The following is a 15,123-nucleotide window of genomic DNA, read 5'->3' on the forward strand; positions in this document are numbered from 1 at the left end:
ATTATATTTTAAATGTGATCTGTATGTGACAGTCTGAACAGATCAGCTCCTAAGAAACCTCTTCAGAGGACACTTTCTATAGGATGACATTTTTTAACTACTATGATTATTATCACTTTTTAGCCTTTTGTTATGCTTTTACTACTAACCTTCTCAATCCCTGATCTCTGTATTGGCTCAGCTACACTGTACAGTTAAGCCCAGAAATATTTGGACAGTGACAAGTTTTGGTATTTTAGCTGTTTACCAAAACATATTCAAGATACAGTTGTATAATCAACATGAGCTTAAAGTGCAGACTCTCAGCTTTAATTTGAGGATATTCACATCCTAATTGGAGGAAGGGTTTAGTTATTACAGCTCTGAGATTTCAGGATCCTCAGGCCATCGCCCCTCCTTCTTGAAAGCAATTACCAGGATCATAAGTCAACTTTTATTATGTTAATTCACCGAGAAGCACTGAGGCAGCAGCTCTGTGGTGCATCCGGAAAGCCTACTAGTAACATCTCTCTTTCTCTCCCTATTTCTGTAAATATATAAATATATAATATTCTGATGGTTGTTGTTAGTGTAATATCCCCATATCATTATCATCAGTATATTAGATTTTCTACAGTAAATTAAAATGAAAATGTTTTGCATCGCATGTATGTAATATATCATTATAAATACCGGTTTTAGATACAGTTATACAGTACTACTAAATTTGCCAAAATCAGGTTGACAATATTAGCATTGTCTGCCATTGTGTGAACCTTGCTAGCTGGCTAGTTCACTCCGACCTAGCCAACAGTATGAACGGCTGACTGAACGAACTAACGAAACGAAATTAAACTCCAACAAGGAAATGTTGAAATTATGTTAAACTGAAACAAGGAAATACTGTGAATGTGTTTTATTTACATAATAAACAATGGAAATGCGCAAGTAATCTCACCAAGCAAACCCCAAGAGATGGGTTGCAGTTTGTCTTTCAACGTAAATAGGTCAAAATAGCTGTCAATCAAAACAGGATTCTGCCTTTCGACTTATCCTCCAATCATCTTGCAGAAGCTCAGTGTCCAGACCCGCCCACCCACAGCTCCATTCACCCCCAGAGACGCTCAGCGTCCGGGGACGGGACAAAATCGTGACATTTATCCAATGACCAGCGAGTTTCGAAGCAATGAAAATACCCGCTCCATGTGGTCCCGCTGAAGTGAATAAACGCTCAGCTTCTACGGGCAAATGCACTGACGCTACGTGATAAGCACCTGATTCTGAACGAACTCCTCTTCGAGATGAACGCGTTCTAACGCATTTGTAGTCAATGAAATGTTAGCACAACTGTACATATTTGACCATTTAAGGTTTGACATTTTAGGGGAAGCTGATCTCAAAATTGCCCTGGAGACAACCTTGATCGGGCCCAGGTAGAATCAACAATCAGCAGTCCAGGGAAGTGGGGGAGGACGATAAAGAGCGTCTCGCAGCAGTGTTCCTCTGGGGGAGATATGATGTACCAGCCAAGGCCAAGGCCCGCGCTGATACGGGGAGCCGAAAGCAGATAAGAAGGTTTTGCAGCCTTCTAGCGAGTAGCCGTAGTTTTTACGGTAGCTCACCAAGTCCATTATGGTCACTCCAACGATCCATTTTCCTTTGCAAAGCCGGCCAACTTCTCCACAATGTTATCCAGGGTACGACTTACAGTCAAAGTCTGAGTGTTGATAGCTCTGCCCACCACGTCAATCATGTCAGGCAGCTTCAAGGGGCCGTGGACAGCTGCCCCCATTCTGCTAATTTTGTGATACACCAAGGCAATGCCTAATCCAATCAGCAAAACACCTGTGATCATGGTTCCGAATAGGTAGACGTCCTCAATATCCTCCACGGAGAGAGCCGCCAGACACACAACACGCCACCTCTCCCATGCGTCCGTCATGTAGCCAGCTGCAAACGTTCCGGCAGGACAGGCTGGTTCCCCCGAACCAGAACTTCTTGTCGAGAAGATGGTGTCAATTGCGTTGAGAGACCATTTGATCAAATCCATTTTTAGGTCTGAAGAACAGCACGGAGAGAGTCTCTCAGTAAAGAGCTCAGACAGTATACTAGACACTAGGGATTCTGGGGAAAAAGGAGCGCACTGGTGAGCTCGGGATGTGAAAAAGTCATGGACGTCCACGGAAGACAACAGTGGTGGATGACTGCAGAATCCTTTCCATGGTGAAGAAAAACCCCTTCACAACATCCGCCCAAGCTAAGAAAACTCTCCAGGAAGTAGGTGTATCAGTATCTCAGTCTACCATAAAGAGAAGACTTCATGAGAGCAAATACAGAGGGTTCACCACAAGGCCACATTAGACTTTGCCAAAAAACGTCTAAAGAAGCCTGGAACTTCTGGAACAGCATTCATTGGACAGATGAAACCAAGATCAACATGTACCAGAATGATGGGAAGAAGATGTGGAGAAGGCTTGGAACAGCTCATGATCCAAAGAACAAAACATCGTCTGTAAAACATGGTGGAAGTGTGATGGCATGCACATGCATGGCTTCCATTGGCACTGGGTCACTAGTGTTTTCTGATGATGTGACAGAAGACAGAAGCAGCCGGATGAATTCTGACATGTACAGGGATGTACTTTCTGCTCAGTTTCAACCAAATGCAGCATTGATTGGACGTCGCTTCACAGTGCAGATGGACAATGACCCAAAACTTACTACGAAAGCAACCCAGGTGTTTAAGGCAAAGAAGTGGAATATTCTGTAATAATCACCAGATCTCAACCTGTTCGACCACGTATTTCACTTGCTTAAGACAAAACTTAAGGCAGAAAGACCCACAAACAAGCAACAACTGAAGACAGCTGCAGTAAAGGCCTGACAAAGCATCACAAAGGAGGAAACCCAGCGTTTGGTGATGTCCATGAGTTCCAGACTTCAGGCAGCCATTACTTAACAAAGTATTAAAAATGAACATTTTATTTATGGTAAAGTTAATTTGTCCAATTACTTTTGAGACCCTGAAATGAGGAGGCTTTGTAGAAAAATGGTTGCGATTCCTAAACATTTCATAGGATGTTTTGTGCAACCCCTTTAAATTAAACCTAAAAGTCTACACTTCAATTGCATCTCAGTTGTTTCATTTCAAATCCAATGTGGTGGCATGCAGAGCCCAAATCATGAAGATTGTCACTGTCCAAATATTTCTGAGCCTAACTGTAAAGGAAGGTCTCCTTCAGTGTACCTTAATTTAAAGTGAAGTTTGGTTTATTATATAAATGGTAGTGTATCTGCAGCGCCAGGTATGTCAGTGAAGAACTTCAGAAATCAGGCCAGAATTTGCATCCCTAATTGTTATTTTGTATTTTGTAGATGGTGTAAATGAGATTTGTTGAATTGAGCATGTGAGTGAAAGGTACCTTGATGGACACCGATCCCTCCTGTTTGTGCATTTCTCCCAGCAGGGCCGAGAGCAGAGACGACTTCCCTGAACCCACATGACCCACCACAGCAACCAGCGCACCCTCAGGGATCCTCACGTTAATCCTTTAAGGAGAGGGAGAAGGACGGAAAAGACAAAGACGGAGAAATACAGAGAGAACAGAGAGAAGGCTAAGAGGCAGTAGCAGAGGAACACAGAAGAACCAGTAGAGCTCGTTGTGCAGGGAGGTGATCACACAGCAATAGCAGTTTTATCAAAAATGATCTGATTTCTGCATTCGTTTATTTCTTCTGCACATGCTGCTAAGTAAATTTCAGTTTATGTAAGGAAAAAAAAAATAATTTGTGTAATAAGATTAAGAGACCGCTCTTAGTCCCACAACAGAGAAGTTTAACCCATCTGTGCAGTGAAACACCACATACACACTTGTGAGCACACACACAGACTAGGGGGCACTGAGCAGACTTGCCCAGAGCAGTGGGCAGCTCTATCAACAGTGCCTGGGGAGCAGTTGGGGGTTATATGTCTTGCTCAAGGGCACTTCAGTCACGTACTGTTGGTTTAGGGGATCGAACCAGCAACCTTCCGATCACAGGGCCGGTTCCCTAACCTTCAGCATATGACTAATAAAACATAGTTAAAAGGGCCGTCATGAGTGATTGATTATAGCTTAATAAGAGATTTTAATTTGCACTTTTAAGGAATCAGCTTAGTGATTATTTCACAGTTAATATGACAAACAAGGTCAATGTAAAGTCGCGTTTTGTAGATTCGCCAGAGAGCGGGGGCTAACAGCACTCACATAAGCATGCTTTAGCGTGTGCATCACTGAAAGGGAGGAAACACACACCATCAGGATTTCATGAACACTCTCTGTCACACAATTTTTTTTCAAATTCTAAAATGTAAAAAAGATGTTTAAAAGTGCCCATTAAGAGCAAGTACCTGCTTTTTATTGACTTGCTCAAATGCTTTCCTTGATTGTTAACCCTGTCATTGTCTTTAAATGTGTATAATGTCATTGTAAAGTAAGGAAAATTAGTTTGTTACCCTGAGGCAACATCGTTTAACAGGGTTAAGTTTTGCTGAAAAACTGCATACAAACTAAATATATTATTTAATACTTTGAATGTCTATTAAAAGCTTCAAATTCTTGCAAATGCCTCAAATGTCCATGTTTAAGTAAAGCTGGCATATTTGTATGTTTCCATAGAAACAATAAAAGCACTAGTGGAAATTAACATGTTCATAGTGGTGGTACTTTTATTAGGTGAAGGTTTTTGCAGTAAGCACTGTTCCATAATGATATTCATGGACATTCATTAAATGATTAAAAAAAAGTGTCATTATTTAGGCCCATTTTTACTTAGTAATTAAAATGGATTAAATCATCAAAAAAAAAACAAAAAAAAACACATCAGCAGATTTTTTGATGCTTAATTTGTAACGTGTGTTCAGAATCAGCGAATGAATCACAGCACTGATATTCAGTCCCGGTCTCATTTCTGCCCAACACATCATGCTCCAGCACATCTGGTTCATCTCTGGAGAGTGATAATCACCTGCTGAGCGGATTCAGGCGTATTTGAGAGCAGTGGGCCAAGGCCCGGACTGAACACCACTGGATTAGAGGGAGACAGTACATCTTAATTCTTTAATTAGTTTAAATTATCTAATTTGTCACTTATGTTAGCCAGAACGCAATTCCATCTGGCCAGTGAAATAGTTTTGAGTTGTCTAGGCATGCATGTGTACTTGCCGACCAGTCCAGACATTCCAGTTTCAGCAGGCGCTACATAACTGCAATATTTCACACGTCAACATCAACAGCCTTAATTCAGAGAACAGTGTTTAGTTCAGTTAGTTTAGTTAAATCTGAATCCTTATCTCACCTTTTTGCCTCATTTGGCCAAAATTACACAATTTCCTCTCGTACCCTAAATTTAGTCGTTGGAAGTTTGCTTTTTTAGCTTTACACTGTAGCTATTATAGCTAACAAACAATAGAAGTTGCCCCACCAGTTTCATCCGTCAAGCCCTTAAAGAGAAATTTCACCGATTTTTTAAATAAAACCTGCATATTTCAGTGATTAAGACGCAAAGTCATTCTGAGTAGTTTGATATGAAAAGGTTCATTACAGAGAAGTTTTCTGACTCATGTCATCTATTTTTATATGTAATTTTGATGACTACAATGTTGGTAAATCTGGAAAAATACATTTTGTTTGGCCCTCAAAACACTCCATGTATCCCTCCACCATTTTAACATGTTTTGGACCTAAAATCTTCTCAAAACTATCATAAAACATTGCCTAAGACATAAAGCTGTGAATTCTTATGAGTAACTTTCTGTGAGGGAGCTTTTAGAGGTGGACGTCTGGTTCCTATCACCACCACTGTGAACAATTCTGACTTGGTAAGTTTCTCTAGAACAAACAGTTTCACACCAAACCGCTCTGAATGACTCCATTTAACCATTTAGTTATGTAGAAATTTCTGAAGAATAGGTGGGATTTCCCTTTAAGCAATCTCAAACAGACACGCCTATGTAGCTTAAATGGCTATTACTTAACAGAATACATAACAGCTCAATGCTGCTTGTGGTGCCACTGATGAGGTAAAAACTCCATTTGTTGTCTACACCAGCCTTGTAGATGACTGACTGTATCTGGGGTAAGGAGGTAAACTGCTAATTTAATTTTGGTCAAACTATCGCTTTAAGTCACAGCCCGGTTATGTTACACAGAGAAGCAGTTACCTCTTCAAAGTCGGGGGGTCGTCTTTAGACCAGCTGAAAGCACCGTCCACAATCCTGATGCTGTCTGGAGCTGAAAAAAAGACACAAAGAACAGCACTCATGTCTCACTGTTGGACATCAAACCGCCACCAGTGCAGACACCCACGCTCTCAGTGCCCACCCTCAGGCCTTTGAAGAGCTACGCTTGATCTGCGTAGATCAATCCGATTATGAAGTTCCAGTGCTTCACAGCTGGGCTTATCGCCCACAGTGTGTTTGAGTTTGCCTCGGCCGCTTCTTTGATTCGTGTCCTCAGATTCTTTAAACTGTTCTCTGACGCCGCAGCCTCGTCTCCTCCGGCCACGCTCGGGCGTTTTGTTGGAAACCTCTTCAAACATGGAGCAGCTGCGATGAGTCCCTTCTAATTTTTTGGTACATAAACATCAGCCTAAATGTTTATAAGTCTCAGCAGCACGAAATTATGACGAATGTGGAGCTGGACTGACGTAAAAGTTACATGAATTCCGATCTGGCTGTTCAGACTGAGTGGCAATGCCACAGATCGGATACGTATCGGATTTCAGTTCCACATATGAAAGCAGCTCAAATCAGAACTGAAGGTGTCAGATTCAGTGTGTTTATCTGTTCACACTGACACACAGAAAGAAAACGATGACATTTGGGCCACTTTGACCTGCTGTGCAATCCTCACCTCAGATTTTGCTGCTGCATAATCATAAACTAATCTAATTAACCACTGCCCACCTGTTTTTCCCACTTTGTACTACAATACCATAATACTTCATACTAACTATGTTTGCTATCCAGTGTCGACCAGAGGAGGATGGGTCCCCTTTTGAGTCTTTGCTCCTCCAAGGTTTCTTCCGCTTGACTTTAGGGAGTTTTTTTTCATGCCAATGTCGCCACTGGCTTGCTCATGGGGGCTTGGACCCGGATTTTTCTTTTCTTTTCTTTTTCTTTCTGTAATACTGATCGTTATGTAAAGCTGCTTTGTGACCAAACCTGTTGTAAAAAGCGCTATATAACTAAACTTTGCTTGCTCACTTTGTAAACGTAGCCTAATACCACCTAAAACCATCATAGTAATTAGTTACACATTATAGTAATCGTGAGACTTACAGCCAGTAACAGCTTTGCGATCAACACTGTCCTCATCCAATTCCTCATGAGACAGAAACACACGCAGACGCTTCATAGACACGCTAGCCTGCAGGGATATGAGAGAGAGAGAGAGAGAGAGAGAGAGAGAGAGAGAATCACATCACAGTGACTACAGCACACAATAAATAAACACACATGCAACGGCAGACATACAATAATGCGAGTTAAACATTAAATACATAGCTCTTTTTAATTTAAACACTTCAACCAAAAGTGGTAATGTTGCTAATGATAAAAGAAAGGAAATTCTGTGAAGTGGTCCTCATTAGACTTCTTTGTTAGCCACAATGACGCCGTTTCATGAATCAATTCAGGGCCCATCCAAATCGTTTTACAAGGCAGTTCAGAGCCCATCAGAGTCAGTTCAGGACAAACATGTGGCTAATATGATGCAATTTCATGAATGGGGGGTTATTTGAATCATTTAATGTTCGTATATGAACTTCAAGCTCATTGCGCTGACTGAGTCTGACAGGCTCTGAACTGACTTGTTAAATGGTTCGGATGGTCCCTGAATAGATTTGCAAAACAGCTTGGACATTAAGTGACTCATGAATCGACCTGGATATGGTCTGAACTGACTCGTGAGTCGACTTGGACAGGCCCTGAACTGACTTATGAATCAAATAAAATGGGCCCTAAACTGACACGACTTGGCTCATGCACAGTCATGACTGTAAAGCTGTTCTCCTGCAGCTCACAACGACAGCTTCAATGTACCTTCAAACAACAATCCTTTAATTGTAGAAAACCTTTGGTCTGCTGGACAGAATGAAGCAATACATGCAGTGGATAAAACCATGCATTACTGACCAAACTGCCCCTTTAACTGAGTGAAGGTTCTGTGCTGAATGCCTCAGTGGAGACTGACCTGCACCATGCTGCTGATGACCATGGGCAGCATGTTGAGAGGAAAGCGCAGAATGTTGAAGAGAGCGAGGGACACAAAGGCTTTCTGAGCATCCAGAACATTGTGCTCATCCACGAGCACATACACTGCAAATGTGGAGAGCGCCACCTAGCAGGAGAACAAGAACATCCAACAGAAGACCATTAGTTTATTAGAAAGTCCATACATGAAGATGATGTTCAACCCAACCATAAGTCACTGTTTCTCAACGCTTAGGTTAAAAATATCGGATTGACTTTGCTCCTGTTCATATTATTTGGAATTTTAGGTTTAGAACAGTTTCTATTTACAGTGTTGCACTGCTGTTGGAGCCCTGGTGTCATGTGACTCACTAGAGTTGCAGGGTTCCAGGTGTGAACTTAATTCGCATTAAGTTGCACATTTTGGAGTCAGGATTCAGCGTCCAGTCTCAAAAATATTTTATGGACACAGTGACCCCTCACTCTCTATGATGAGACCAAAACTGAAGTTATAAAATCACTAAAGAAACCCAGCAGGACGGTCGTAACTTGTGCTGCGTGGACGTCCATTAACACTGGATCTTATGTCTTGCTAACAGCGCATTTTACCGCAGATGAGTGGCAGCAGCATCTCAAACAGCAGCAGTGAATTAGATCCTTCTAAATCACTTCCAATCGATTGAGTAATAAAAGATATTGGAAGTAAACTCATTATGGATCATTACAAATACTATGCTTTAACACTACTGAATCCTCACACAGTGAGAAAATAGAAAAAAAGATGCACTGATAACCATTTTATAATCACATCGCAGCCTCTGAATCGTAATCGAATCGTAAGGTGCCAAGAGATTCCCACCACTATTATTTATACATGTTCCTAATAAATAAATGTTCCTAAACTTACTTTATTTATGTAATATTGACATTTGACATATTAACATCTATGTATCAAGACTGATCTCCACATTCTGATGCGACAATGTACTATCAAATGCACAGCAATCATCAAGTTAACATTATGTCGCGGTAAAGAGCCTCTCTAGTAGCAGTCTCTAATCTGCTAGCAGTGGGAACAGAGAGCGACTTTCAAAAATTCAAAGCTCATGGTTGACTTGTGCACTCAACCTTTCAGTCATACAGCCTTTCTGTAACTTTTTCACTTTCTGTAGTTCCAGAGTTCATAGTCCTTGAACTGGAACTGAATCAGATGCAACACTGGCAAAGTGACAATGACTGGATTGCTGATTCTATGGGTTACTATAAGGACTTGTATTTTGGTCTACTGGACAAAACCATTGAAGAAAGTGTTATTCAGGAAAATGAAGTACTGCTTATAAACATGTTATTCAACACTAATGCCCATGTTCTGAACTCTCTCTATGGCATATTGTTCCAGGTGACTGTTTCTCACCAGGAATGGAGAGCAGACCCAGGTGAAGGTGGAGATGGCACCCAGGTAAGCTGCTTTCTTCAGCACGCGCAGTTCACTCTCCCTGATGGCAGACACTTTATCTCTGAAAGCCAGTTCCCACGCATACAGCTTCAGCACCTTAATGCCGTTCAGAACCTCGTTCATCAGCTTTATCCTGTTGTCTTTGCTCTTCATCTGGGCGACCTGAGAGCAGAAAGAGCAGCTCACTCACCAGAAAGCACTGCAGAGCCTAGACAAGATAGTAACTCTACTATCTCCACATCATAGGAAGTGGACAGAAAAGCTACAAAAGCCACAAAGGTTTCAAGTGGTTCCAAGATCTGATTGGTTGAACCACAAAGCGTTGTGGATTGCCAGAGTTATTAGTAAACCACATTACTTCATGGTTACTCAAAGGAGTAGTTTTTCAGCAATTATTACGGAATATAAATCATCTACACAATAATGTAGTGTGCTGTTCATAAGGCTGCATGACACCTACATAAGCCTGTCACAACGACAAATTAACAATATGAATGTTTATAAATGCTTATTCCAATATCTGTCCATCATCTGTCATAAAGGCTATTTTAGCTATCTTTGATCAAAATTGGTAAAGGTAACCTTCATAGTAAATGGCACCAATTGGTATAAGCATTGATAAACATTGATGTAGGATTATGTCAGCTGTCATGACAAGCTTATGTAGGTGTCATGTAGCCTTATGAACAATGGGTTTGAATGGTCAAAGCAACATATGGGGAACAAGTGCAAGCATTTTATCTGTATAACATTCAGAAAAATTAGGAAGAAATTGTCCCATAGAAGCATTCATAGAATTTTAATAGCATTATTGGGTAACACTTTTCTGTATTGCACAGTTCATAGGGCTATATGACACCTACATAAGCTCGTCATGACAACTGACATAAGCCTACATAAATGTTTATACATGCTTATTCCAATTGGCATCATTTGCTATGAAGGTTACATTTACCAATTTTGATCAAAGTTAGCTAATGTTGCCTTTATGGCAAATGACGCCTATTGGAATAAGCAGTTATAAACATTCATGTATGGTTATGTCAGTTCTCATGACAAGCATATATATATATATATATTTGGTGAAGGAGCTGTTCGTAAGGTTACATGACACGTGTGTGTGTGTGTGTATATATATATATATATATATATATATATATATATATATATATATATATATATATATATATATATATATATATATATATGTATACACACACACATACACACACGTGTCATGTAACCTTACGAACAGCTCCTTCACCAAGTATTCAGGCCTCATTACCAGAGGTAGAAATAAGCTAAATACATACAAAATCATCATTTATAGGGTATTTTCTATTAGGAGGAGTCTGTTCCAACTCCTAAATTTAAACTAGTGTAAATAATACTTTAAAAAAATCTATTTTTTTGTAGATTTAGATTGATCATGAATTTATTATTATTTTTTCAATTTAAAAACTGTAATAAAAAAATGCTGTGCCCTCTTTTCATGACACTTCCGAAACACAAAAGGTAGTGGCAAAAATGGAAGGTTCAATCATTTGTTTTACTAAAATAAACATAATTAACTTATAGGGTCACTTAAAGCAAAAGGGTTTTAGTCTAAAGTCCAAGATCAGTTAAAAGTCCCACTTGTATCTTGAAACAGTTCAGCAGAATGATCCCCAAACCCTCAGTTCAAGAACATGGAAGGCATATTCAGAGCAGAAGAAGGAGTTTTTAACCTGGTAGGTTTTGGTTTTCATGGCTATGACCGCATTCACTGGAACCATCAGCACCATCACAGCAACTCCTGCCAGAACAGATGGACCCAGATTCTGCAGAGCACAAAAGAGAAAAACCTACACATTTCCACACTGAACAACATGAGCTGAGACTTGGTATGAAAGGAATTCTCAGCATGTAAACAATGCATTTTAATAAATTAGAGCAAAGCATCACCACCTAGATCAACAGAGCAACAGCTGAAGGGGAACTCCACTAATTTTTCAAGAATTCTACATAATTAAGTGGTTAAGATGTAAACAGAGCCGTTCAGAGCGGTTTGGTGTGAAACTCTGTTCTAGAGAAACTTACTGAGTGAGAATTGTTCACAGTGGTGGTGATAGGAACCAGACATCCACCTCTAAAAGCTCCCTCACAGAAAGTTCCTACGTGAAATGGTTATGAATTCACTGCCTGATGACCGTGACACTGTTTTTTGATAGTTTACTGTTAAAGTTTTGGTTTATATCATATTCTAATCAATTTATTTGAATCCATTCATGGCGAAGGGGTACCCTGAGGGTGCTGTGAAGCAAAATAGTCTGCAAAGAAAATAGATTATTTCAGATTTTCCACTTTTTTTCATCATCAACAGAAGACTCCTGTAGGTTCACGGGTGGTTTTGGATGGTAAATAAAATATGTCTATACTTTTTGTTGTAGTCATTGCAACACGGAGTTCCTATCACCACCACTGTAAAGAAATGTAAGTGCAGCACTGCATGTGCTACCCCGGGGTCAAGGAGGACGCTGGAGGCAGGGTCCAGTGCTGCAGCAGCCATATCTTTTAATTCACTCAAACACAAAACAAACCTAACCAAAAGTTACGCTGGCCACTTTTCAGTGGCTTAATTTCAACTAGACTTTTCAGTCCTTCTCTTTTCAGCTCTTTTGTGCTCAGCTGCTGCTCATCCCTCTCTCCCTCGCTCTGTTCCCTCTCAGCTCTTTTTAAAAGGTGCTCATGCTGCCAGCCAGATCAGCATCAGCTGGCTCTCATTAAGGGCACCTAAGCCAAGAGGGAATGAGAGCTTGCCGCTCCGCCTCCTCGTTACTACCCCCAACTGGCAGCTCGGCGGAGCTCGGGACTTGCTCCTTGTTCTGGTGCCACTCATGCCCTCATCCTCCTCCTCCTGCTGTTACTCTCATGACTCGCGTCGCTCGAGGGAGCTCGGACTTTGTGATCAGCCCCCTCTACACTCGCAGCTCTCTCTCTGCCATCCTTGCCGAGGTTTGCTGCCGCTGGGTGTTTGGGCCCCACCTTCCTGCCGGCTTTCGTGGCCGCCATCGTCGGGGCCCAAGGGGCAAGCTCATGCCACAGTAAGTTTATCTACAGTGAACCATTTCCAAATGACACTATTTATATTATTCAGAAACTTTGAAAAACTGGTGGAATTCCCATTTAAACAGTGGAGTCAACTTTTATTATCAACAAATGATGCCAAAATAAAACCAAACTGAGCCTAAAGCCAAAGTGTGTGTTCTCACACACACACACACACACACACACACACACACACACACACACACACACACATATATTAGTTGTCCGAATTAATTTCATGAAGAATGACTTGGGAAAAAAGTCTGGTTCTACTGACCTAAATTAAAAGTAAGTTTAAAAGTTTTTTTTCCTTTTCCTGTAAAGTTACCATTTTGGAGATGAGAGGTTTTGTTCCGACAGAACCGAAATAAGTATGTATACACAAAACATTTACAGGGGAAGGAAAGACATTCTTTACTTTTAATCAATGTCAATGGAACCAGACTTTTTTCTGTATCATCTTTTGGCTTTGGATGCTTTCAATGGTTTGTTTTTAAAACCTAAACAAAAGCAGTGCTCGTAAACAGCCTCCCACCTGCCAGAGAAAGTACAGCGCCAGGATGACCTGAAGTGGAGCAGACCAGATCATGTTGATGTAAGTGATGAGGTCCATAAAGCGCTGAGCGTCCACTGACATCAGATTGACTATCTCTCCCACTGTGGAGGTGCGACGGGCCGCGTTCGTGATAACCAGCGCCTGAAGCAGATAAAGACAGTCATGTACGACATGCTATTGTCTGCTGTTTCAGAGATAACCGCCTCATCAGATTAAACATCCTGGAAGATTAAAGGGCCCATATTTGACATTTTTGGATTGTATGTTCACCCACCTGAACCTAAACAATTGTGTAATGTTAGCAAGAAACAGTTGTATTGTAAAATTTATTTTTAATCATTAAATTATATTAATTTTTAAAATGTAAAGTGGTTGGTATAATGTAGTGGGTCACTGGGGTTCAATGTCCCGCTTGGGCAATCGCAACGACTCCTAATTCTACGTTCACCTACCTGTTCAACAAAAATAAACTCTAATCCACTCTGGATAATTTCACCTGCCAAATGCATAAAAGTCGACTATTTTAGTATCTTAGTTTCCACATACGGGCGGCATGATAAACAAAAAACAGCATGATAAACAAAAAACAAGCACACATTAAAGAAAGTAATTCACTTTCCTTTGATAGATCCGCATTAAAAATACAATAACATAGTCTATTTTCTCCATGTAGACAGACATAAAAATAAAGCTATTGCATCAAATCTCTCAGAGCTCACCTTCCTGTAGACCGCTCCTATGATGGCCGTGCGGAGCCTCATTCCGGTCACAAAGCACACGTGGAAATATTTCTGCAGGATAAGCGTCTGAACACAGGTGCATATGAACAGCAGAGCGGTGTAGAAGTAGCCGTGCCAGGAGGGGGCACTGGAGTCGTTCACAAACTGGATCAGCAGCCTGCAGAGCAGATTTCATCATGGGTGTTATAAAGGAGCAGTGGGTCAATGGTTGAAATATGAATGGGAAAGCTCAACATGGCATCTCTGCCAGCTGATTGCCATACTGCCACATCTGGATGCAGTTTAAGCTTAGGAATGTATTTACAGAAAAGATTTGGGTGACTATTGACTTCTAATGTTTGATAGAAATGTTTAACAGATTTAAACTAAAATAGGAAAATTTGGACGCCAAGCGCTTTGGAGTAACCTAAGAATATCCCTAGGCAGCTACCACTCCACAAGGTTTGAGGAGAGTGTGTGATTAGGTTAGCACCATGCTAACTAGTCCTCACGAGCTTCCACTTGGTAGCTCCAGAGATGAAGAATTAAACTTCGACAGCAAACGTGTCTGATTATTGTGTAAATAAAATTTTAGATATGTCTAAAAAAGAGATTTTCACAGCTCCAAATTTCTGCATAAGATCTTCTCAGCTGGAACTCAATAGAGCTCATGTCTACAGACGGATTATGTAAGTGTGCAATGTAAGAATGCAATGTTGCTGCTTTTGGGTCCATGAAAACCTCACTAATGAAATAATTACAGACATGCCACATCCTGTGAAAGGAGTAAATGAGTTTAGCCTCTCGGAGACGGAGGGAGGATTTTGCTCACAGACCAGTTTGGAATACGATCATATTCAGCAGGCGAAAGCAAATTATGTACAAAAGCCACAGCTGCTGTTTAGGAAGTAAAACCTTCCCACTGTGAGAAAGTCCAGCACGCTGTGAAGGAAAATAAACAACTGAATCCTGGACCACAAACTCTGTAAACCACAGAAACGAATGAACCAGAGGAGGTTCCACATTTCCATTAATCACACTTGTAATTTACTGTAATACAATAACTATATTAAGGTAATAGTAATAATGATAA

General features: G+C 40.7%; 1 protein-coding gene across 2 annotated transcripts in view; it reads right to left on the reverse strand.

Annotated features, from left to right (window-relative positions):
- The window catches only part of abcc1 (ATP-binding cassette, sub-family C (CFTR/MRP), member 1), a 69,893-nt gene that overhangs the window by 33,289 nt on the left and 21,481 nt on the right, over window positions 1-15,123 (reverse strand). The window contains exons 9-16 of one of the 2 annotated variants that reach the window (XM_017715473.2): window positions 14,031-14,208; window positions 13,291-13,452; window positions 11,396-11,488; window positions 9,627-9,830; window positions 8,214-8,360; window positions 7,301-7,388; window positions 6,182-6,251; window positions 3,402-3,528 (exon numbers count right to left, since the gene is read on the reverse strand). In XM_017715473.2, coding sequence (XP_017570962.1) covers window positions 3,402-3,528; window positions 6,182-6,251; window positions 7,301-7,388; window positions 8,214-8,360; window positions 9,627-9,830; window positions 11,396-11,488; window positions 13,291-13,452; window positions 14,031-14,208 — 1,069 coding nt within the window. Of the gene's footprint in view, window positions 1-3,401; window positions 3,529-4,034; window positions 5,225-6,181; window positions 6,252-7,300; window positions 7,389-8,213; window positions 8,361-9,626; window positions 9,831-11,395; window positions 11,489-13,290; window positions 13,453-14,030; window positions 14,209-15,123 lie in introns of those variants that run through there. The other variant, XM_037544788.1, reaches the window with a different exon arrangement.

The sequence above is a fragment of the Pygocentrus nattereri genome, chromosome 14 (assembly GCF_015220715.1).
Source record: "Pygocentrus nattereri isolate fPygNat1 chromosome 14, fPygNat1.pri, whole genome shotgun sequence".
Taxonomy (NCBI): domain Eukaryota; kingdom Metazoa; phylum Chordata; class Actinopteri; order Characiformes; family Serrasalmidae; genus Pygocentrus; species Pygocentrus nattereri.